The sequence below is a fragment of the Carcharhinus amblyrhynchos genome, chromosome 20 (assembly GCF_965287045.1).
Source record: "Carcharhinus amblyrhynchos chromosome 20, sCarAmb.v2.hapA, whole genome shotgun sequence".
NCBI lineage: Eukaryota > Metazoa > Chordata > Chondrichthyes > Carcharhiniformes > Carcharhinidae > Carcharhinus > Carcharhinus amblyrhynchos.
The window spans coordinates 2868195-2890334 of NC_137343.1; the positions used below are offsets into that span (position 1 = coordinate 2868195).

Below are 22140 nucleotides of genomic sequence, written 5' to 3' on the forward strand. Positions count from 1 at the left end.
CCTATGTCTTATGATTTAAGAGCTAAAACAGACTCTTGCTGCTGCAACAAGTTGCAAACCTAAAACACTAGAAAATTACTGCCCAACAACTAAGACAGTTCAATAATATTTGATTTAAGCCAAATAGTATTTGGCTTAAATCAACTCAACAACCCACAGAAAATACTAGTAAATCTCATCTCTGACGAAGGATCATCCAGACTTGAAACACTGGCTCTATCCTCTCTTCACAGATGCTGTCAGACGTGCTGAGATTTTCCAGCATTTTCTGTTTTTGTTTCAAATTCCAACATCTGCAGTGTTTTGCTTTTATCAATAACCCATCAGGTGGGTGTTCACAACTTGCAATTTCTGTTCATTAACTTTTTAAAATCAAATTATTTGCATCCTTCTATCCTCGAATACCTTGAACTGCGCGCAAAAGGGTCAGTACGAACATCCAAAATATAAAACCCCACTACTTCAGCCACGCTCTTGGCCACTTTTGGAACTTACAGTAAAGAAGCCACTTGGCATGCCAGCTACGACTCTCACCAACTTTTATAGATGCACCATAGAAAGCATTCTTTCTGGTTGTATCACAGCTTGGTCTGGCTCCTTGTCTGCCCAAAACCGCAAGGAACTACAAAAGGGTTGTGAATGTAGCCTAATCCATCAAGCAAACCAGCCTCCCATCCATTGACTCTGTCTACACTTCTTGGGGCCTCTACAAAGTAGCCAGTATACTTAAGGTCCCCACGCACCACAGACATTCTCTCTTCCACTTTCTTCCATCAGGAAAAAGATACAAAAGTCTGAGGTCACGTACCAACCAACTCAAGGATAGCTTCTTCCCTGCTGTCATCAGATTTTTAAATGACTTACCTTGCATTAAGTTGATCTTTCTCTACATCCTAGCTATGACTAACACTACACTCTGCACTCTCTCCTTTCCTTCTCTATGTACAGTATGCTTTGTTTGTATAGCACAGAAGCAACAATACTTTTCACTGCAAGCTAATACGTGATAAAAATACATCAAATCAAAACTTGAAACCAGCAAATCAAAATTAATTTAAACTCCTTCTGCCCCAAGTTTGGGAAATGCTGGTGAACACAGGCTCCACCACACCAAGGCCCTCGAATCCAATTCAGGAAATACCCTGCCATCACTATAGCGTGCTGAAGCACTATCAAATGAGTATGTATATTTAACAAGTCCACATGCTGGGCTGCTTCACGGAGTTCCTTCCTGGAGAGTCTTCCTATTGTCAAGTGGCTTTCAGCTATTTACAGAAAAATCTTGACTGTGATATAGCCACTTCCTTACAAATCTAATTTCCTGTTTATCCCAGCCTTGGTTAGGAATCCATTTAATGTGCAGACAGTAGAAACTCTATCCCATCACAGCACAGCATCCACCATCCCTGCAGCTGTGGGGCAGAGCTGGTTAAATTCCAAATTCATTTCATTACTGCAACTTCCAACCCACATGATACTAATATCAAACTGTGAGCAGAACATCTGTATAACCTTAACACAGCTGTAAGTTTGAAACTTTTTCAAGCTGTTACTTACTCCCTTCAGGGTTTGGCGCTGATAGGATAACGCTATGCTTTTTCTTCACTTCTTCCACATCTTCGGAAATACGGTCGATGCATGTCCGGATTTCTTCAACCTAGAATGTGAACCTTTGTGTAGTCACAAGTTGTTTTGTGCAGCAAGTTCACCAGCACAGAATTGGCATAAAATACCAAACATGAATGGATCACAAAATAACAATGCACATAGTAAATAACACAATGCATCTGGTGCTTTCAGAGGCACTTGCTTAAGATAAGCCGTTTATTTTCATTGTTGGTCCTTTTCCAGAAGTGACTTTTCAATTGGGCAAGTTTTCATTCACCCGCTAGGGTATTCACTCTTCCTGTACAGCCTAGTACAGCACGGACCATTGTTGGAGCTCACAGACAGCAAGCATGGTCCCACAGTGCATGCAATGACTGATCAAGGCAAATCAGTGTTCCTCCTCAAAGGAGGGGAAATGGGGAACTGCTGGACGTTATGTTTTTTACAAACAAACAGGTACAGAGTGGCACTGGTAATGGGTTACCCTCACGCTCTTCAAAGTGTGGATAGGAACAAAGAATAACAACAAAGGGGAAGAATAGGGTACACACTGCCACGAGTGTTTACCCCGTATTAGCAGCTGTAACAGGACCACAGGATATCTACAGCTATATCAAACCCCCCTCACCATATTGAAACTGAATGGACTGCTGGCAACTTCCTACCTGATTGAAGAATCCATCCATAAAGTGCTCCTTTTCCATAGTGATGGTCACTTCATCATCGTAATTTTCTTTGTACTAGAAATGGATGATCAAATAAAACAGCAATTAGCAAATAAAATTGATTGCGTTCTCTCTGGTCAAAAACCTGTTCTTTTCACTCTACATTGCACTGTTAGCACTGTTTCCCTCACTCTTTGTCCCATCTCCTGAAGGTCACCCTCCAAACTCCTGGCTTGCTGCCCATTTCTCCAAAAGAATCTTCTCCTGTGAAATCACACATCTTCCTGAGTGTTCATTTCAACTCCCTGGTGTGTGTGTGTGTTTGATGGCGTGCTCATTCTGAGCCACACAGTCCTGCAAATCAAAATTTCCAGCTGCAACTCCACTCATGGCAAACACAACTACAGCAGTGAAGGGGAGTGTAAGCGCAGCCAATGGGGCTTTAGGGGGTAGGCATTACTTGGAATGTCAGCATTCATCACCCCCGAGATGGTGGTGGTGGGTAAGCCATTTTCTTGAAAATGAGTGGTTTTCTAAACTACTTCAGGCAGCAATTGAGAGTCAGCCAGCTCACTGTAGCTCTGGGGGCTGCATATACTTAGGCCAGGCAAGAATAGCAAATTTCCTGCCCTAATGTGAACCAATTTAGCTTTTGCAATAATAGCTTAACTGTCCCCATTGCCGATGGTAGAATTTTATTTAATTAACTGAATTTGAATTCCCCAGCTGCCTTGCTGGGATTTGAACTTTCGGATCATTAGTGCAGGCTTCTGGATTATTAGTTCAGTTAAATAACCACTGCACCGCCACAGCCCCACCACTCAGCTTATTTACATTACCAACGCACCACAGAAACCAGCACCCGGAAACCAGCAGCCTCATGCCCATCATTGCTGTTATTCAGATTCACCTCAAATTACCACCACACCCTTGTTTATAAAATGGAATATTTTCTCTAGCCCCAGCCCAGGTTTAGACGGACTAAAATGTGCTTATTGGCAGACAAAAAAAAACGACAGCTCGTGGGATCGGCACATTTTATCCAGATTCCAGAGCAACACAGTGTCTGTGTAAACATTCTAATCATTAAGGCCATCGCCAACAAGAGAATCTCGCCATCTCCCCTGAATACTCATCCAAATTCCCCACTATCATCATCTTGGAGCTTATCAGTGACCTGAAACTGAATTGGACAAGCCATATAAATACTATGCCAACAAGATTAGCTCAGAGGCTGGGGGGTCTTGCAACTCCCCAAAACTTGTCCACCATCTACAAAGCACAAGTCAGGGGAGGTGTGATGGAATATTCTCCATCCGCATGGATGCGTGCAGCTTCAACACCACAAGAGGCTCAGCACCATCCAGAACAAAGCAACCCACTGAACTGGTACCCCATCCACCACCTTCAACATTCAGCGTGTTGCCATAGCAGTGCGTGCCACCTACAAGATGCAATGTAGAAATTTCTAAAGACTCTTGACAGCATCTTCCAAACTAACAACCACTACCGTCTAAAAGGACAAGGGGAGCAGATATCTGGGAACATCACCTGGCGGTTGAAGGCAGCAGCTCACCACCACCTTCTGAAGGGCAATAAATGCTGGCCTAGCCACATCCCATGACAGAATAAAAATGTTTTCATTGAAGTTTATATATTTAAGACGCGGGTTGATAGGTTTTTGATAGGCAAGGGGATTAAGGGTTATGGGGAGAGGGCGGGAAAGTGAATCTGAGCCACGACAGATCAGCCAAGATCTTATTGAATGGCGGGGCAGGCTCGAAGGGCTAGATGGCCTACTCCTGCTCCTATTTCTTATGTTCTTAAGTTCCAGTGTTGCAACTAAACTGAATTTCAGATTTGGCAATCCAGAATTTAAGAGCCCTTCAGGATCTGGATCATTTTGTTCTTGTCTTGTTTTGTACAAGTGCTGCTATTAGTTTCCACTTTTCCTCCTGCTGTGCTGAAGGCATCATAATAGTCAGAACATCAATACACGAAAGGAGAGAAAACAGCTTTGTTCCTGTGCAGTAATGTTACACAATTGTACAGCAGGAAGTACTTCTCCAAAATGGATCAGCTTGGCTGCGATGCATAAACATGGACATCGGGAAAGGCCATGCAGGGAACAATGAAAACATTAACAAAACTCCCCAAAAGTAGCCAGAATGTTTAGCTCTGTTTAATGAGTCTGTACAGAGTGGTTGTTATAGGGCTAGTGAAGGTTAGAGAATTAGCGAACGGTGATAGATTTAAACACAAAGTTCAGAATTTTAAGTTTGAGGCAATGGGAGTCGGACTTTACTATTTACATAGACGATCTGGAAGGGGGGGCTGAGTGTAGGATAATGAAATTTGCTGATGACACGAAGATGAGTGGAAAAGCAAATTGCGTGGAGGGTGTGGAAAGTCTGCAGAGGGATCTGGATAGGCTGAGTGAGTGGGCAAGGACCTGGCAGATGGAGTACAACGTTAGCAAATGTGAGGTTATCCACTTTGGTAGAAATAATAGGAGGGATTATTATTTAAAGGGTGAAAAGCTGCAGCATGTTACAGTGCAGAGGGACCTGGAGGGTCTTTGTGCACGAGTCGCAAAAACTCAATTTGCAGGTGATCAAGGCAGCAAATGGAATGTTGGCCTTTACAGCAAGGGGGATAGAATATAAAAGCAGGGAGGTCTTGCTGCAACTGTACAGGGTACTGGTGAGGCCGCAACTGGAGTACTGTCTGCAGTTTTGGTCCCCACATATGTGAAAGGATACATTAGCCTCGGAGGGAGTACAGAGAAGGTACACCAGGCTGATGCCTGAGATGAGGGGGTTAGCTTATGAGAGATTGAATAGACTGGGTCTGTACTCGGAGTTTAGAAGGCTGAGGGGGGATCTTATAGAGACTTACAAGATAATGAAGGGGCTAGATAGGGTAGAAGTAGAGAGATTCTTCCTGCTTAGAAAGGATAGCAGCACTAGAGGGCACAGCCTCAAAGTAAGGGGGGGCAGCTTAGAACGGAGTTGAGGAGGAACTTCTTCACTCAAAGGGTGGTGAATCTCTGAAGTGGTGGAGGCTACCTCCTTGAATATATTTAAGTCACAGATGGATAGATTTCTGATAGACAAAGGGAGGCAGAGAGTGGGGGTCAACGGGTGCTATTCGGATTGGCGGATGGTGACTAGTGGAGTGCCCCAGGGGTCGGTGCTGGGGCCTCAGCTTTTTACCATTTATATAGATGATCTGGAGGAGGGAACCGAGTGTAGGGTGTTGAAATTTGCTGATGACACCAAGATTGGGGGAACGGCAAATTGTGCGGAGGGTGTGGAGAGTCTGCAGAAGGATCTAGATAGGCTGGGCGAATGGGCCAGGAAATGGCAAATTTAATGGTGGCAAGTGTGAGGTGGTCCACTTTGGTAGGAAGAATGGTAGGAAGGACTATTACTTACGTGGCGAAAAACTGCAGCAGGCCACGGTGCAGAGGGACCTCGGGGTCCTTGTGCATGAGTCGCAAAAACCCAGCCTGCAGGTGCAGCAGGTGGTCAGGAAGGCGAATGGGATGCTGGCCTTCATAGCGAGGGGGATTGAATATAAAAGTAGGGAGGTCTTGCTGCAGCTGTATAGGGCATTGGTGAGGCCGCAGCTGGAGTACTGTGTGCAGTTTTGGGCGCCGCACCTGCGCAAAGATATTTTGGCCTTGGAGGGAGTGCAGAGGAGGTTTACTAGGCTGATACCGGAGTTGAGGGGGTTGAGCTATGAGGAGAGGCTGAATAAACTAGGCTTGAACTTGTTAGAGTTTAGAAGAATGAGGGGAGATCTCATTGAGACGTATAAGATGATGAATGGGATGGATAGGATAGAGGTGGAGAGACTCTTCCCGCTCAAAAAAGACAGTAGGACTAGGGGGCACAGCCTCAAGATAAAGGGGGGGGCGGTTTAGAACGGAGTTGAGGAGGAACTTCTTCAAAGGGTGGTGAATCTCTGGAATTCTCTGCTCGTTGAAGTGGTGGAGGCTGCCTCGCTAAATATTTTTAAGATGCGGGTTGATGGGTTTTTGATAAGAGAGGGGATTAAGGGTTATGGGGAGAGGGCGGGAAAGTGGAACTGAGCCACGACAGATCAGCCATGATCTCATTGAATGGCGGGACAGGCTCGAAGGGCTAGATGGCCTACTCCTGCTCCTATTTCTTATGTTCTTATAAGAGTAGAGATTTGGACATACTGACATTGATGGAAGGTGGAAGTTACCTGGAGTTAACAGTAACTGGGTCTCAGGAAGTTAATGTTACAGGGCGAAAAGCTGCAGCATGCTATGGTGCAGAGGGACCTGGGGGTCCTTGTGCACGAGTCGCAAAAACCCAGCCTACAGGTGCAGCAGGTGGTCAGGAAGGCAAATGGGATGCTGGCCTTCATAGCGAGGGGGATTGAATGTAAAAGTAGGAGGTCTTGCTACAACTGTACAGGGTACTGGTGAGGCCGCAGCTGGAGTACTGTGTGCAGTTTTGATCGCTGCACTTGCGCAAGGATATTTTGGCCTTGGAGGGAGTGCAGAGGTGGTTCACTAGGCTGATACCGGAGTTGAGCTATGAGAGGCTGAATAGACTGGGCTTGTACTCGTTAAGTGTTTAGAAGGATGAGGGGGGATCTTATTAAGACGTATAAGATGATGAAACGGATGGATAGGGTAGAGGTGGAGAGGTTCTTCCCGCTCAGAAAGGACAGCAGGACTAGAGGGCACAGCCTCAAGATAAGGGGGGGGGGCAGTTTAGAACAGAGTTGAGGAGGAACTTCTTCAAAGGGTGGTGAATCTCTGGAATTCTCCGCCCGTTGAAGTGGTGGAGGCCACCTCGCTAAATATATTTAAGACGCAGGTAGATAGGTTTTTGGTAGGCAAGGGGATTAAGGGTTATGGGGAGAAAGCGGGAAAGTGGAACTGAGCCACTTCAGATCAGCCATGATCTTATTGAATGGCGGGTCAGACTCGAAGGGCTAGATGGCCTCCTCCTGCTCCTATTTCTTATGTTCTTAATGTGGTCTGTGACAGAACAGATCTAACAAGTTTCCTATTAATCCGGATATTTTAAAATCACCCGAGGAAAGTTACAAAAGGTGCCTTGGTAGGAAAATTCAACATAATGATGAGTTTTGATAGCATAAATAAGGAGGAAAAGGCTTCCAGGAGGAGATGGTCAGACACCAGAGAAATTTAAAGTGATTAGTAAATAAACAAGGCAGTTTGAGAAAATAGCTTTTTCTCAGCTTGTAGAGAGTTTGGACAGCACTGTCTGAAAGGGAGCTGAAGTGAATTCAACAGGAACTTTCATAAGGGAACCAGATAAACACAAAGGGGAAACTTCTCCAGGGCAACGGGCAAAGGGCAAGGCTACTGTGACTAATTGGATAGCTCTTTCAAAGGGCTAGCAGTCAAAATGGGCTGTATAGCCGCCTCAAATGCCGCACTATTCTATGATTTTATCACTGAATTCCAACCAGTTGCTGAATGAAGTTAATTGGGATAGAACCCCAAGACTTTTATCTTTTACATTTTTTAATTTGCTTTGCCATTTCACTTCCCTCATTTTTATAAAGTGACTGTTTTCACTCCTGCAAACCAACTTTCCTTCACTCATGACCCCTCTCCAAGATTCTCATGCTTTCAACTTTTGAGTGCGCCATCCTATATACTATTGCTATTTGAGAGACTATTGACAAGTATTACCTGTCTGAGAAATGTTAATGAACAGTACATCTGGAAAACATGCGCATCTCCAGAAATATTTGAGAGATTTAGTCTATTTTTCCTTTCTGTCCCCCACCCACTTCCCTCAATGTGTTGCTGATTCACATCTTGCTTAATCTGTGCCTAAAAATAATTGTGTCTTGTATTTTAGTGATGTAGCAAATAAAAAATATTCTAAAGACTGATATTCTCCAATTTAGCCACATCCTTTGGATTGCAGTTTCAAAACCCCACCCTGCCACTTCCCTCAATTTTCTCCATTTGATATGAACAGTAGGTTTTGGAAAAAGGGCCACGTTTATACATCAATCACGAAAGAGTAACTGTGGATGATCAGAGTGCATTGTAAAGTTCAGAGAACTTGGGAAAGGCTCAATTGGACAAGATTTATCACAAATTCAGCTGAAAAGAACTTGCTAAACGTGAAGTGTACAACACAAAGTTGGCATCAGCCTGAAGGGTAAACGCAGACAATAAGCCCATCGAATCACTGGCATGTTAAACTGAAGGAAATTCAATGTTTCAGTGAAACTTCATTTATGTCTGTGGTTTGGATGCCTATTAAAGGCAGACTTCATCGCCTCTCGTTCCAGTGACAGCACCATTGCAGGAGGGTGGATTCCTCAGTTTCAACACAGACTCTTGCAATAGAGATCAGTGGAAGAATAAGTGTAAAGAAACTCTTACTGAGTGAAAACAAACTCAGGCAAGGTGCAAACAGCTTTAGTGGTTTGAATGTGTTACAGCTACGCTGCTTCCTCACTACTTTGAAGCCCACCACATCTTATCACCAACTTTCTCCACCACAAGTGTTTTTCTCAATGTTCTTTCAAGTTGCTTTGCAGTTGCAGTGAAGAATCGACTACAGGTCAGATTAAACCCAGCACCAAGTACAGCTTATAGACCCAGTTCAGCAGAATTCAAGAGCTGCACCCGATTTCATACAGCTCACCATTTATAATAGTGCACATTTCAGGAAGGCTGTCTGCCAATTCCTATATTTTGGCTAGAAAGAGCCACAGTGCATTGAAGAGTTGCTGTTTTAAGACTTGCTACAGAGTGTTTACACAAAAGGGACAAAGCACAGAAGGGTGCCACAAGGATTTTACAGCCTTGCTGACTCTCAACAGAACTAAACGTTCTGCACTGTCCTCAAAGCAAGGAAAAGGGTGGGGACAGCACATGAGCAATGGGACACTTCATGGCGAGTTCCCAGTTTCAGCTGATTCACAGAGGGGGCAGGGAGGAGGCGAGGGAAAACATGAGGCACATTTTAACAGTGTCAAACAAAATATTTCAATATCTGACACAGCTACATAAGGAGATCTTAAGGCACTGAGCTGAAGCTTGGTCAAATGGGTAAGTTTTAAGAATTGTCTTAGATGTTGAGGGATGGAGGGGTTTGGGGGCAGACTTGCAGAGCCTAGATTTAAATGGATGGAGACAGACCCCCTAATGCTTGAGGGATTAAAATCAGGAATATGCAAAAAGCCAGAATGGAGGAACATAGCAACAACATAGCTGTGTACAGTATGTAACCAAGCCAGGCAGATCATTGAGTTACCAATCTTACTCAAGGCTTTTGTGAAACATATCTGGCCTGTGCTGAAGGAAGAAATATGGAACCTTACTCATGATCCTTGGAGGAAGGCATTCACGGACAGGATAAGCTTGACTTTGGGGAGTTACTGCCCTGAGTCACCACGTTATAAGTTCAGTCCCACGCTGCAAATTAATCATATAATCCTGGCCAACGCTCCCAGTGCAGTACTGAGGGAGTGCTGCACTGTCGTCTTTCAGGTGAAAGAGATGCCAAATTGCCTCTGAGGTGGAACCAAAAGATGCCACATCACTATTCCAAAGCATGGCATGGGATGCTCCCCAGTGTCCTGGTCAATATTTATCCCTTACCCATCACTGTGAAAAGATGATCAGGGCATTATCTCTCTGCTGTCTGTGGGAGCTTTCTGCGTACAAACTGGCTATGTTTCCAAAATTATAACAGCAACAACACTTCAAAAATACCTTCAGTGACTGTAAGGTGTTTGGAGACATTCTGAGATGTACTGCTAAGTGCAAGTTCCTTCAAGTCTAACTACATAAATTATCTGTTTAAGGACTGGCATACGTTCTGATTTCTGGCTGTTGGGATTGTACAATCTCAGTAATCACTCACCCCGTCAGTGGCTGAAGCGACAGCCAGCTGCAGCTCACTGAGACTTCACAAAGATATTTTCAGCATAAATAAAACTAACACCAACCAATCTGTAATAACACATTCCAGATCTCATTAAAAGATTCCCAAATATAAATACTGCTGTTGATAAAAACACTTACTAATAAATGTTGCTACTCCATCATATCCCATTCGCCCATCACCCCCATTGCTCTCTGACCTATTCAGGCTTTCGGTCCAGTCATGCCTCAATTCTGAACCTCGCTACTGGGTGTTTGAAAGTCTCCTCAGCCCTGCTATCTCTGCAACCTCCATCAACCCTCTGAGCATTCTGTATTCCTCCTCGCTCTGGACTCTCACATCCCCAATTTTAACGGGTCCACCATACATGGCCTTGCCTTTAGCTAGCCAGATCCAACTTCTAGAATTTCTTCCCTCAACCCCTCTGCCTCTTTCCCATTTGAACCTGTCCCATAAAGCCCTTCACTATGACCAAGATTTTAATTCTGGTGTCAGATTTTGTCTCCTAATCTTCCTGTGAAGCACCCTAAGATATTTCATTATGCTAAAGGTGTTATATAAATGCAAGCTGCTGTTGTAAAATGATTTCTCCCCAATCCCCTAGTTTCTTAAAATTTCCCACAACTCCCAGACTATTGCAGTTATGGCAGCTCTACTTCTATAAGACATGAAATCATACAGGACAGCGAGGTGCCACAGTGATTAGCACCTACTGCCTCACAGCGCCAGGCACCCAGGTTCCATTCTTAGCCTGGGTCACTGGCACATTCTCCACCGCCCACCCCTCCCCACATCCATGTGGGTTCCTTCCAGGTGCTCCGGTTTAAATATAACATAAGCAGGAGTCAGCCATCTGGCCCTTTGAGCCTGCTCTGCCATTCAGTAAGATCATAGCTGTTCTTTTTGTGGACTCAGCTCCACTCGCCCGCCCGCTCACCATGACCCTTAATTCCTTTACTGTTCAAAAATATATCTATCCTTGCCTTAAAAACATTCAATGAGGGAGCCTCAACTGCTTCAGTGGGAAGGGAATTCCACAGATTCACAACCCTTTATGTGAAGAAGTTCCTCCTCAACTCAGTCCTAAATCTGTTTCCCCTTGCTTTGAGGCTATGCTCCCTAGTTCTAGTTTCACCCGCCAGTGGAAAAAACTTCCCTGCTTCTATCTTATCTATTCCCTTCATAATCTTACATGTTTCTATCAGATCTCCTCTCATTCTTCTGAATTCCAATGAACATAGCCCTAGTCTATCAGTCTCTCCTCACAAGCCAACCCTCTCAACTCCGTGATCAACCGAGTGAATCTCCTCTGCACCCCCTCCAGTGCCAGTACATCCTTTCTCAAGTAAGGAGACCAAAACTGTACAGTGCTCCAGTGTAGCCTCATCAGCACTTTATACAGCTGCAACATAACCTCAATGTTTTTAAACTCCATCCCTTCGCAATGAAGGACAAAATTCCATTCGCCTTAATTATCTGCTGCACCTGCAAACCAACTTTTTATGATTCATGCACAAGGACACTCAGGTCCCTCTGCACAGCAGCATGCTGCAATTTAACCATTTAAATAATAGCCCCTTTTGCTGTTATTCTACCACAGTGGATGACCTCACATTTCCAATATTGTACTCCATCTGCCAGACCCTTGCCCACTCAGACTATATCCCTTTGAAGACTTTCAGCATCCTCTGCACACTTTGCTCTGTCACTCATATTAGTGTCATCTGGGAATTCTGACACACTGCACTTGGTCCCCTACTCCAAATCATCTATGTAAATTGTAAACTACTGCAGTCCCAACACTGATCACTGAGACCCACCACTAGTTACTGATCACCAACCAGAAAAATATCCATTTACCCCCACTCTTTGCTTTCTGTTAGTTAACCAATCCTCTGTACATGCTAATACATTACCCGTAACACTGCGTACCTCTATCTTGTGTAATGGGTGCGGCACCTTGTCAAATGCCTTCTGGAAATCCAGATACACCACATGCACAGGTTCACCATTGTCCACTGCGCATGTAATGTTCTCAAAGAATTCCATCAAATTAGTCAAACGTGACCTTTCCTTTATGAACCCATGCTGTGTCTTACCAATGGGACAACACATCTAGATGTCTCGCTATTTCTTCCCTGATGATAGATTCAACATTTTCTCTACTACAGAAGTTAAGCTAATCGGCCTATAGTTACCCGCCTTTTGTCTATCTCCCTTTTTAAACAGTGGCGTCACATTTGCTGTTTTCCAATCTGTGGGAACCACTCGAGTCCAGCGAATTTTGGTAAATGACCACTAGTACATTTGTTATTTCCCCACCATCTCTTTTGGTACCCTGGGATGCACTCCATGTGGAGATGCTGGCATTGGACTGGGGTAAACACAGTAAGAAGTCTCAACACCAGGTTAAAGCCCAACAGGTTTATATGGTAGCAAAAGCCACTAGCTTTCAGACCGCTGCCCTGCTCACCTGATGAAGGGGGCAGCGCTCCAAAAGCTAGTGGCTTTTGATCTTGCGGGTCAAACCAAGTAAACAAACTTAAATTACATTCGGACAAAGGAAAAGGGGGCAGCCCCCCAAAAGGAGGGGGAACCTGTTTTTTTCCCCAAATAAACCTGTTGGACTTCAACCTGGTGTTGAGAGACTTTTTACTGCATTCCATTAGGACCAGGAAACTTTAGCCCTATTAACTTGCCCAACATTACCTATTTCGTGATAATGATAGTTTCTGGGTCCTCACCTGCCATAGCCTATCAATTTTTGGCATGTTATTTGCGTCTTCCACTGTTCCTCCCACAGTCCAAAGACGTGCTGGTTGGGGTACATTAACCATGCTAAATTCTCCCTCAGCTTACCCAAACAGGTGCTGGTGTGGGGCAACTAGGGGATTTTCACAGTAACTTCATTGCAGTGTTAATGTAAGCCTACCTATGACAATAAATAGACTTTAAAACTAGAACCTTTTAAGTGATCGTGAGATCATATGCAGGGTTACAGGTTAGCCATTGTTTCTCGGGCAGCTGAGTGTCAAATTTCAGCTGCCCCAATGATGCTGCTGATACTGTACCATGCTTAAAAATGTGCAATATAAATCTAAGGTGACCAAAGAAAGATTAAATGTCACACCTTCAAAATCACAAGCGTGCTTTAGAAGCAGCACGCTGCTGCGGCACTGTCGTGAGGATTTGTTTTAAATTAATTTATGCGATGTAGGTGTTGCTGGCTGGGCCAGATTTATGGCCCTTTCCTAACTGCCCTCATTTCAGAGGGCATTTCACGAGTTAACCACAAATGGGTTTTTCCAACAAATGACAACTGTTCCATGGTCATTAGACTTTTAATTCCAGCTATTCTTATTAAATTCAAATTTCACCATCTGCCATGGTGGGAGTTAAACCCCAGTGCTCAGATCTTGCCCTGGGTCTCTGGATTATTAGTCCAGTGACCATACCACTATGCCACCACCTCCAACTCACCCCAAGTCCTATTCCAAGGATTTAATAATCCAGGCTGATGCTCCCAGGGCAGCGCTGAGGGAGTGCTGCATTGTAGGAGGAACTAACTTCCAGATAAGACATCTTACGCTCTCTCAGATGGACAAAATCCCATGTTATTATTTTGAACGAGTGTAGGGGAAAGCTGTCCTGGGTGCCTCAATATTTATCCCTCAACTATTGTCATAAAACAATTCATCCAGTTACTGTTATTTGTGGGAGCTTGGGTGCATATTGGTTGACTTGGGACAACCTGAGGTCACGAGAGGTGCTGCAGAGAAAGTTTTTTTAATCTATGCCTGGTCTTTCAATATCCAAACTCTGCCAGTCTGAGTGTGGTCTGCTTCCCTACAAATCATTGGGGATCTGAGACAACACATTCATCACTCAAAATACCCAGTAAAATGTAAGGTCGACATCGTGCCAGATCATATACTCTGTACAGTACAGAAGGATGCCATTTGACCCATCAAGTCTGTACCAACCACAAACCCACCCAGACCCTATTCTGTAACCCCACATATTTATCCAGCTAATACCCCTGACAGTAGTGCCAATTTAGCATGGCCAATCAACCTAACCCACAAGGGACTGTGGGAGGAAACTAGAGCATCTGGAGTAAACCCACACAGGAATGGGGAGAATGTGCAAACTTCACACAGACAGCGACCCTAGCCTGGCCCCTGGCACTATGAGGAAGCCGTGCTAACCACTGTGTCACCATGCCATATCATGACAAACGAGGGATGGGTGGTGGGCTTTTGGAGGGGAGAGGGGTTGCCCTGGTAGGCAGGGGAGCATGGGAAGAAGGGGGCAGGAGGTGCCAGGGGCAGAGGGAGGGGCACCTGGAGGGTGGGGGAGGGAGGGCGGAGGAGAGAGGGCGCAGGGTGGGGGGGGTGGGGGAGAGAGGGCGCAGGGTGGGGGAGAGAGGGCGCAGGGTGGGGGAGAGAGGGCGCAGGGTGGGGGAGAGAGGGCGCAGGGTGGGGGAGAGAGGGCGCAGGGTGGGGGAGAGAGGGCGCAGGGTGGGGGAGAGAGGGCGCAGGGTGGGGGAGAGAGGGCGCAGGGTGGGGGAGAGAGGGCGCAGGGTGGGGGAGAGAGGGCGCAGGGTGGGGGAGAGAGGGCGCAGGGTGGGGGAGAGAGGGCGCAGGGTGGGGGAGAGAGGGCGCAGGGTGGGGGAGAGAGGGCGCAGGGTGGGGGAGAGAGGGCGCAGGGTGGGGGAGAGAGGGCGCAGGGTGGGGGAGAGAGGGCGCAGGGTGGGGGAGAGAGGGCGCAGGGTGGGGGAGAGAGGGCGCAGGGTGGGGGAGAGAGGGCGCAGGGTGGGGGAGAGAGGGCGCAGGGTGGGGGAGAGAGGGCGCAGGGTGGGGGAGAGAGGGCGCAGGGTGGGGGAGAGAGGGCGCAGGGTGGGGGAGAGAGGGCGCAGGGTGGGGGAGAGAGGGCGCAGGGTGGGGGAGAGAGGGCGCAGGGTGGGGGAGAGAGGGCGCAGGGTGGGGGAGAGAGGGCGCAGGGTGGGGGAGAGAGGGCGCAGGGTGGGGGAGAGAGGGCGCAGGGTGGGGGAGAGAGGGCGCAGGGTGGGGGAGAGAGGGCGCAGGGTGGGGGAGAGAGGGCGCAGGGTGGGGGAGAGAGGGCGCAGGGTGGGGGGGGGTGGGGGAGAGAGGGCGCAGGGTGGGGGGGGGGTGGGGGAGAGAGGGCGCAGGGTGGGGGGGGGCCGCAGGGTGGGGGGGGGGGCGCAGGGTGGGGGGGGGGCGGGGGAGAGAGGGCGCAGGGTGGGGGGGGCGCAGGGTGGGGGGGGGGGCGGGGGAGAGAGGGCGCAGGGTGGGGGAGAGGGAGTTTCCTCAGGAGCCGCTTCTCCTGGGCTCTGGATAACGGTCCCGGCTCCCGGGCAATGAGAGCTGGGTGCGGGAAGCGGGCCGGAGGCGGTTCCCGAGGCCGGGGCCTTGAGCCGCCGGCCCCCAGCTTCCCCTCCCCGGGCCCCCGGTGAGAGACCCCCGGCTCCCCACCCGGGGGGGGCTCCGCTCCGCTCCCCTCCCCTCACTCACCGCCCGCAGGTCTCCCAGCCGGTCCTTCATGATGAAGCCTGTGCCGCCGACTGGACTCACTCCCACTCCGGGCCCCGGGCTCAGTGCCTGGGCCGCCGCCGCTACTCCGGCCGGGATCCGCCCGCGGGAGACTGGGCACCGGGAGCGCCGGCACCGAGCTGGGCGGGGCGGAGCACTGCCGGCAACCGCGCACGCGCCGTACCCGAACGAACCCCGCCCCGCCCCAACACAGCCACGCCCACTGAACAAACTCCGCTCCGCCCCAGCACAGCCCCGCCCACTGAGGGCACCCCGCCCAAGCACAGCCCCGCCCAGTGAGCGCACCCCGCCCACTGAGCAAGTCAAGTCCCTTCAGCACAGTCCCGCCCACTAAGCAAACCCCGCCCACTGAGCAAATCAACACCCTTCAGTGCAGCCCCGCCCACCGAGCACACCCCGCCCACTGAGCAAATCAAGTCCCTTCAGCAAGGCCCCGCCCACAGAGCAAACCCCGCCCACTGAACAAACCACTCCTACTGTACGTCGGTCCGCCCCTAATCAGGGCCCCGCCCTCTGAACGTTGCCCCGCCCACCAAACCCTGGCTCCACCCTCCCCAAAACTTTGCCCCACCTCCCAAACACAGACCCTAATTATATACAAACCCATCTCCTAATGAAACACAGGCACTCCCAAACACAACCCCGCATCAAATACAACCCCCTACTGTGTACAGTTCTAGTCACCCTATTATAAAGAGGTTATTATTAAACTAGAAAGAGTGCAGAATAGATTTACTAAGATGCTACGGGGACTTGTTGGATTGAGTTATAAGGAGAGTCTGGATAGACTGGGACTTTTCTCTCTGGAGTGTAGGAGGCTGAGGGGTGACCTTATAGAGGTCTATAAAATAGTGAGGGACTTAGATCAGCTAGATAGTCAATATCTTTTCCTGAAGATAAGGGAGACGTTTTAGTCTAGAGGGCATAGGTTTAAGGTGAGAGGGGGGAGACACGCAGAGGTGGTGAGTGCCTGGAACAAGCTGCCAGAGGTGGTAATAGAGGCGGTACAATTTTATCTTTTAAAAGACAATTACGTGGGTATGAAGGGTATAGAGCAATATGGGCCAAATGCAGGCAATTGGAATTAGCTCATGGGTTTAAAAAAAAAGGGCAACATGGACAAGTTGAGGCGAAGGGCCTGTTTCCATGCTGTAAACCTCCATGACTCCCAACTTGAACAAGACACCTAATGAAACACATCCCCTACCCATACGTGACCACGACCCAAATACAGCCCATAGCCAAACACATTCCCAAATCAAACACAACCTTGACACAGAGATAGTAAATCTGATGAACCAGTGCGACAACAATAATCTTGATTTCATTTGACTTACTATTGTCACATGTATTAGTATACAGTGTTATTTCTTGCACACTATAAAGACAAGGTGTACTATTCATAGAGAAGGAAAGGAGAGAGTGCACAATGTAGTGTTGCAGTCATCTTGGACAATTACACAACCCCATGTGAACCTCTTCTCACCCTCACAATATAAATCTTGTCCTAGTTTCTTTGTCTTCAGCTCTGATGAAGAGTTTTGATTTGATTTTATTTATTATTGTCGCATGTATTAACATACAGTGAAAAGTATTGTTTCTTACGTGCTATAAAGACAAAGCATACCATTCATAGAGGAGGAAAGGAAACAATGCAGAACGTCATAGCTGGGGTGTAGAGAAAGATCAACTTAATGCGAGGTAGATCCATTCAAAAGTTTGATGACTGAGGTCGAGTCATCCTGACTCAACGCATTGGCTCCATTCTCTCTCCACAGTTGCTGTCAGACTGGCTGAGATTTTCCAGCATTTTCTCCTTTTGTTTCCGATTCCAGTATCCGCAATATTTTGCTTTTATCACTAAAGAAGATGATGGCTAGTGTCTGGGAACTTGCTGTGCACAATTTGGCTACTATGCTATGGCAACACAAGTGAAGAAGGTAGTCAAGAAGGCATACGGCATGCTTGCCTTCATCAGCCGGGGCACTGAGTTTAAAAATTGGCAAGTCATGTTGCAGCTTTATAGAACCTTAGTTAGGCTGCACTTGGAATATAGTGTTCAATTCTGGTCGCCACATTACCAGAAGGATGTGGAGGCTTTGGAAGGGTACAGAAAAGATTTACCAGGATGTTGTCTGGTTTGGAGAGCATTAGCTATGAGGAGAGGTCTGAAAAACTTGGTTTGTTCTCACTGGAACGATGGAGGTTGAAGGGAGACCTGATAGAAGTCTACAAGAATATGAGGGGCATGGACAAAGTGGATAGTTAGAGGCTTTTTCCCAGTCAATTACTAGGGGGCACAGGTTTAAGGTGTGAGGGGCAAGGTTTAAAAGAGATGCGCAAGGCAGATTTTTTTATACAGAGGGTGTTGGGTGCCTGGAACTTGCTGCTGGGAAAGGTAGTGGAAGCAGATAGCGTAGTGACCTTTAAGGGGCATCTTGACAGGTACATGAATAGGATGGGAATAGAGGGATATGGTCTCCGGCAGCTTAGGAGGATTTAGTTCAGTTGGGCAGCATGGAGGCTTGGAGGGCCGAAGGGCCTGTTCCTGTGCTGTAATTTTCTTCGTTCTTTCCAGTGGTACAACAGTGACTACACTTCAAAAGTATTCCATTGGCTGTAAAGTTGTGAGGGACATCCTGCAGCTCTGAAGGGTTCTATATAAATGCAAGTTCCTTCTTCCAAACGGGAGTATGGCTGTTCTGACAGTGCCCTGGTACATTGACTGTACGGCTGGTGTTCGTATCTGAGTTGGGACGGTGACTTGTGGGGTCACTGCAAGCCCAGGTTTCTCATTCATTTATCAAAACCCTTCATGATCTTGAACTCCTTATTAAATCTCCCGCGAACCTTCTCTGCTCTGACGAGAACATATCCAATCTCTCCATTCTCTCCACATAACTGGAGTACCTCATCTCTGGTTCCATTTTGATAAATTTCCTCTGTGCCCTCTCCAAGGTCTTAACATCCTTCCTAAAATGTGGTGTCCAGAATTTCCAACGGCGAACCTAACCAATGTTTTATAAAGGCTGAGTGTTAGAGACAGGGGAAGAAGGCAAGTTGAACTTTTTTGTTTCTTCACAGTCTGTCTGTAATCAGAGGGGATTTAATTTTTGAAATAGGCTGTGGCATGTATCCCCAGACCCTCTGTTAGTCAGGTCAGTCTTTAAGGCGACTTGCAGCAAACTCTGTTTGAGGTTAAATCAGAAGTTTAATTTATTCACACATTCAAACCTGGGGAATGGTCATAACTTCATATGCACACAATAAGAAGATAGGAAAGAGGAGTTTTGGAGTTTTTATAACTATGAATAGCTTAAAAGAAAAAGCAGCACAGGCCTGGGTATCAGTTCAGGAGATTGTTGGGGTTCAGAAAGTCCGAGTCCAGTGACGGTTTCTTCCCGGAGCAGTTACAGATCAGTTAACTGAAGCCAGATTTTGCAGAATCCCTTTAAAGTTGATGATGCAGCGAGATGGGATTGGTGTACAGAGACATGGGCTGCCTGGCAAGCATTGGCAAGAATCTTCCAGCAAAACAGTGTTTGAGGAGCTTAGGCATGACGCAGGCTGTTGGTCAGCCTGGAGTCCTGCTTTGATGTTTGCAAACTAGAGTTTAAGCAGCAGACTGAACTGTGAATCTGGGAATATAATATTAAAACATTCCAAAGTCCAGAAGCTTCAGTCATGTGATGCTGTCCATTAGTGCAGGCTAACAAGCAGTTTCTATGCCTCTGGCCACAATCCATTGTTAACTTTGGATTAGGAGACAAATGGTGGTTTTTCACCAATCTGTGAGTATGATGGATTTCAATGGCTGTCTTTGTTATAGTCCTGGCTGGGGAGACAGATCGTCAGCTAGTCCCAGGATCTGTTAATTGTAGTGTGTCCTCACATTGAGAGGTGTGAAGATATATTCACAAGAATGAGGGTTGTGGTTTTGCCCAGTAATTGCTGTTGGAAATTTCAAGAAACTGTCGCCCACTTGTGACCACCTTTTGGTTCAATAAAGTCCATTATTGAAAAAAGCAAAAAAAGATAAGGTTTGATTTAACAGTTTATGATCTCTTTTATGTCTTTGGGACAGGACATGTAGTATGAGTCCTTGCTTTTGGGTCTATCTCTGTTTGGAAAGCCAAGAATCCCATAAGATTTTCATGTGTGCTCAATTTGCTCCAATTTCATTCATTTATCTCCCAAAATGTATCACTTTACAATTACCTGCCTCACATTCCATCTGCCATGTTTCTGCCCAGTTTACCATTCTGGCAATGTCCTTTGGAAACTTGTTAGCATCTGCTTCATTGTTTACTACATTTCCCAGTTTTGTTTCATCTATTAGTCTCTGGGGAACTCCTGCCCCCAGCTCACCACTACTCTCTACTTTATATCCCGTAGCCCATTATGTATCAATGTTACCAATGCCTTTTTAATCCCATTGGATTGCTAACAAGTCTATTGTTGTTAATGGCCAGGATCTCCCATTCTGCAGTCTAAGTTTGGTGATGGATGCTGATGTGGGAGTGTAAGATCTGGATATCTTATTTGATTTGATTTTTTATTGTCAAATGTATTAACAGACATGAAAAGTATTATTTCTTGCATGCTATACAGACAAAATATACCATTCATAGAGAAGGAAAGGAGACAGTGCAGAATGTAGTGTTACAGCCATAGCTAGGGTGTAGAGAAAGATCAACTTAGTGCAAGGTAGGTCCATTCAAAAGTCTGTTATTTGTCCATCGTAGATGAGGACCTCGACACTGTTAGTCATTTTGAGGCTGGATGCGATGTGTCTGAAGATGACTGATCAGGCCAATTCGGGCACAGAATGTCCTGGCACATATTGGACAGACTTGTGTAGGCACTGTAGTTGTTGCGCTGTGGCTCTGGACTCGTCTAGTTTGCGCTGAAGTTGTGCTTTAGCAATACACCTTGCTTCGTGAGCTTGACAGCCATTGTGAATGAGGCAACACCAGGTAGGGCGGTTTTGTGCCAGCATTTCCCAGGTGGTTGTGTCAATGTCAAGCGACTTCAGGAATGCCTTGAGCGTGTCTTGGTAATGTTTCTTCTCCCCTCCATGCGAGCGTCTTCCAGCAGAGAGTTCCCCAAAAAGTAGCTGCTTGAGTATGCGCTCGTCTGACATACGGATGACGTGACCTGCCCACCGGGTCTGCGCTCTCATCAGCAGTGTATGGACTGATGGTAGACTTGCTCTAGAGAGAACTTCAGTGTCTGGTACTTTGTCTTGCCATCGGATGCATAATATTCTGTAAAGAAATGATTGAGCTGTCTTGCGTACCTTCGATACACAGTCCACGTTTCACAGGCATACAGGAGGAAAGTGAGTACCACAGTGCTGTAGACCTTCAGTTTTGTTGCTGGGCTGATTCCTCGATGTTCCCATATGGTGGAACTTGCCTTTGCTATTCTGCAATCGTCAAAAGTCTGACAGCAGCAGGGAAGAAGTTTATCTTGAGTCAGTTGGTACGTGACCTCAGACTTGTGTATCTTTGTCCCGAAGGAAGAAGGTGGAAGAGAGAATGTCTGGGAAGCGTGGGGTCCTTGATTATGCTGGCTGCTTTGCCGAGGCAGCAGGAAGGGACACGCTATCACTGGGATGACAATCAATCCTTCTGTCCATCTGCAGGACAATAATACCCCCAGTAAGAGAGAGTGGGCCAAGGCTGTAGGTACGTAGGCAACATGCTGGACATTCGAGTCTATACCCCTTCTGAGGAGGAGGCCACTGAGTTAGCCAGGGAGGGGCACGACCCTACCTGTGCTGAAGGTGAGGTAGGCCTCCCCCAGGAGGTCAATGAAGATGCCTCCAGTCTGCCCTTGGCAGCTGCTCCCAGAGTTACAGTTTAAGGCCCATTAAGGATAATAACAGAAAATACAGGAAAACCTCAATCTGGCAGAACCTGTGGAGCGAAGAGCAGAGTTAATGTTGCAAATCCGTATGACTTTTCTTCAGAATCAAAGAGAAGGAGAAGTGTGATGGATTATTTATCGCTGATGTTCCTAAATTGGGGTCCATGGAACTCTGGGTTTCCTGAGAAGCCCCCAGGGTTTTTTTCATTCATTCATGGGACATGGGCATCGCTGGCTGGGCCAGCACTCACTGCCCATCCCTAGTAACCCAAGGGCAGTTGAGAGTCAGCCACATTGCTGTGGCTCTGGAGTCACCTGTAGGCCAGACCAGGTAAGGACGGCAGATTTCCTTCTCTAAAGGACAATAGTGAACCAGATGGGTTTTTCCTGACAATTGACAGTGGTTTCATGGTCATTAGTAGATTTTTAATTCCAGATATATTTTATTGAATTCATTTTCCACCATTTGCCGTGGCAGGATTTGAACCTGGGTCCCCA

General features: G+C 46.9%; 1 protein-coding gene across 1 annotated transcript in view; it reads right to left on the reverse strand.

Annotated features, from left to right (window-relative positions):
• The window catches only part of stx2b (syntaxin 2b), a 71063-nt gene extending 55182 nt beyond the window's left edge, over nucleotides 1-15881 (reverse strand). Inside the window, exons 1-3 of the mRNA XM_080207978.1 lie at nucleotides 15733-15881; nucleotides 2274-2348; nucleotides 1558-1657 (exon numbers count right to left, since the gene is read on the reverse strand). Of these exons, the coding sequence (XP_080064104.1) occupies nucleotides 1558-1657; nucleotides 2274-2348; nucleotides 15733-15762 (205 nt within the window). The 5' untranslated portion in view covers nucleotides 15763-15881. The remainder of the gene's footprint in view (nucleotides 1-1557; nucleotides 1658-2273; nucleotides 2349-15732) is intronic.
• Between the last annotated feature and the right edge of the window lie 6259 nt (nucleotides 15882-22140).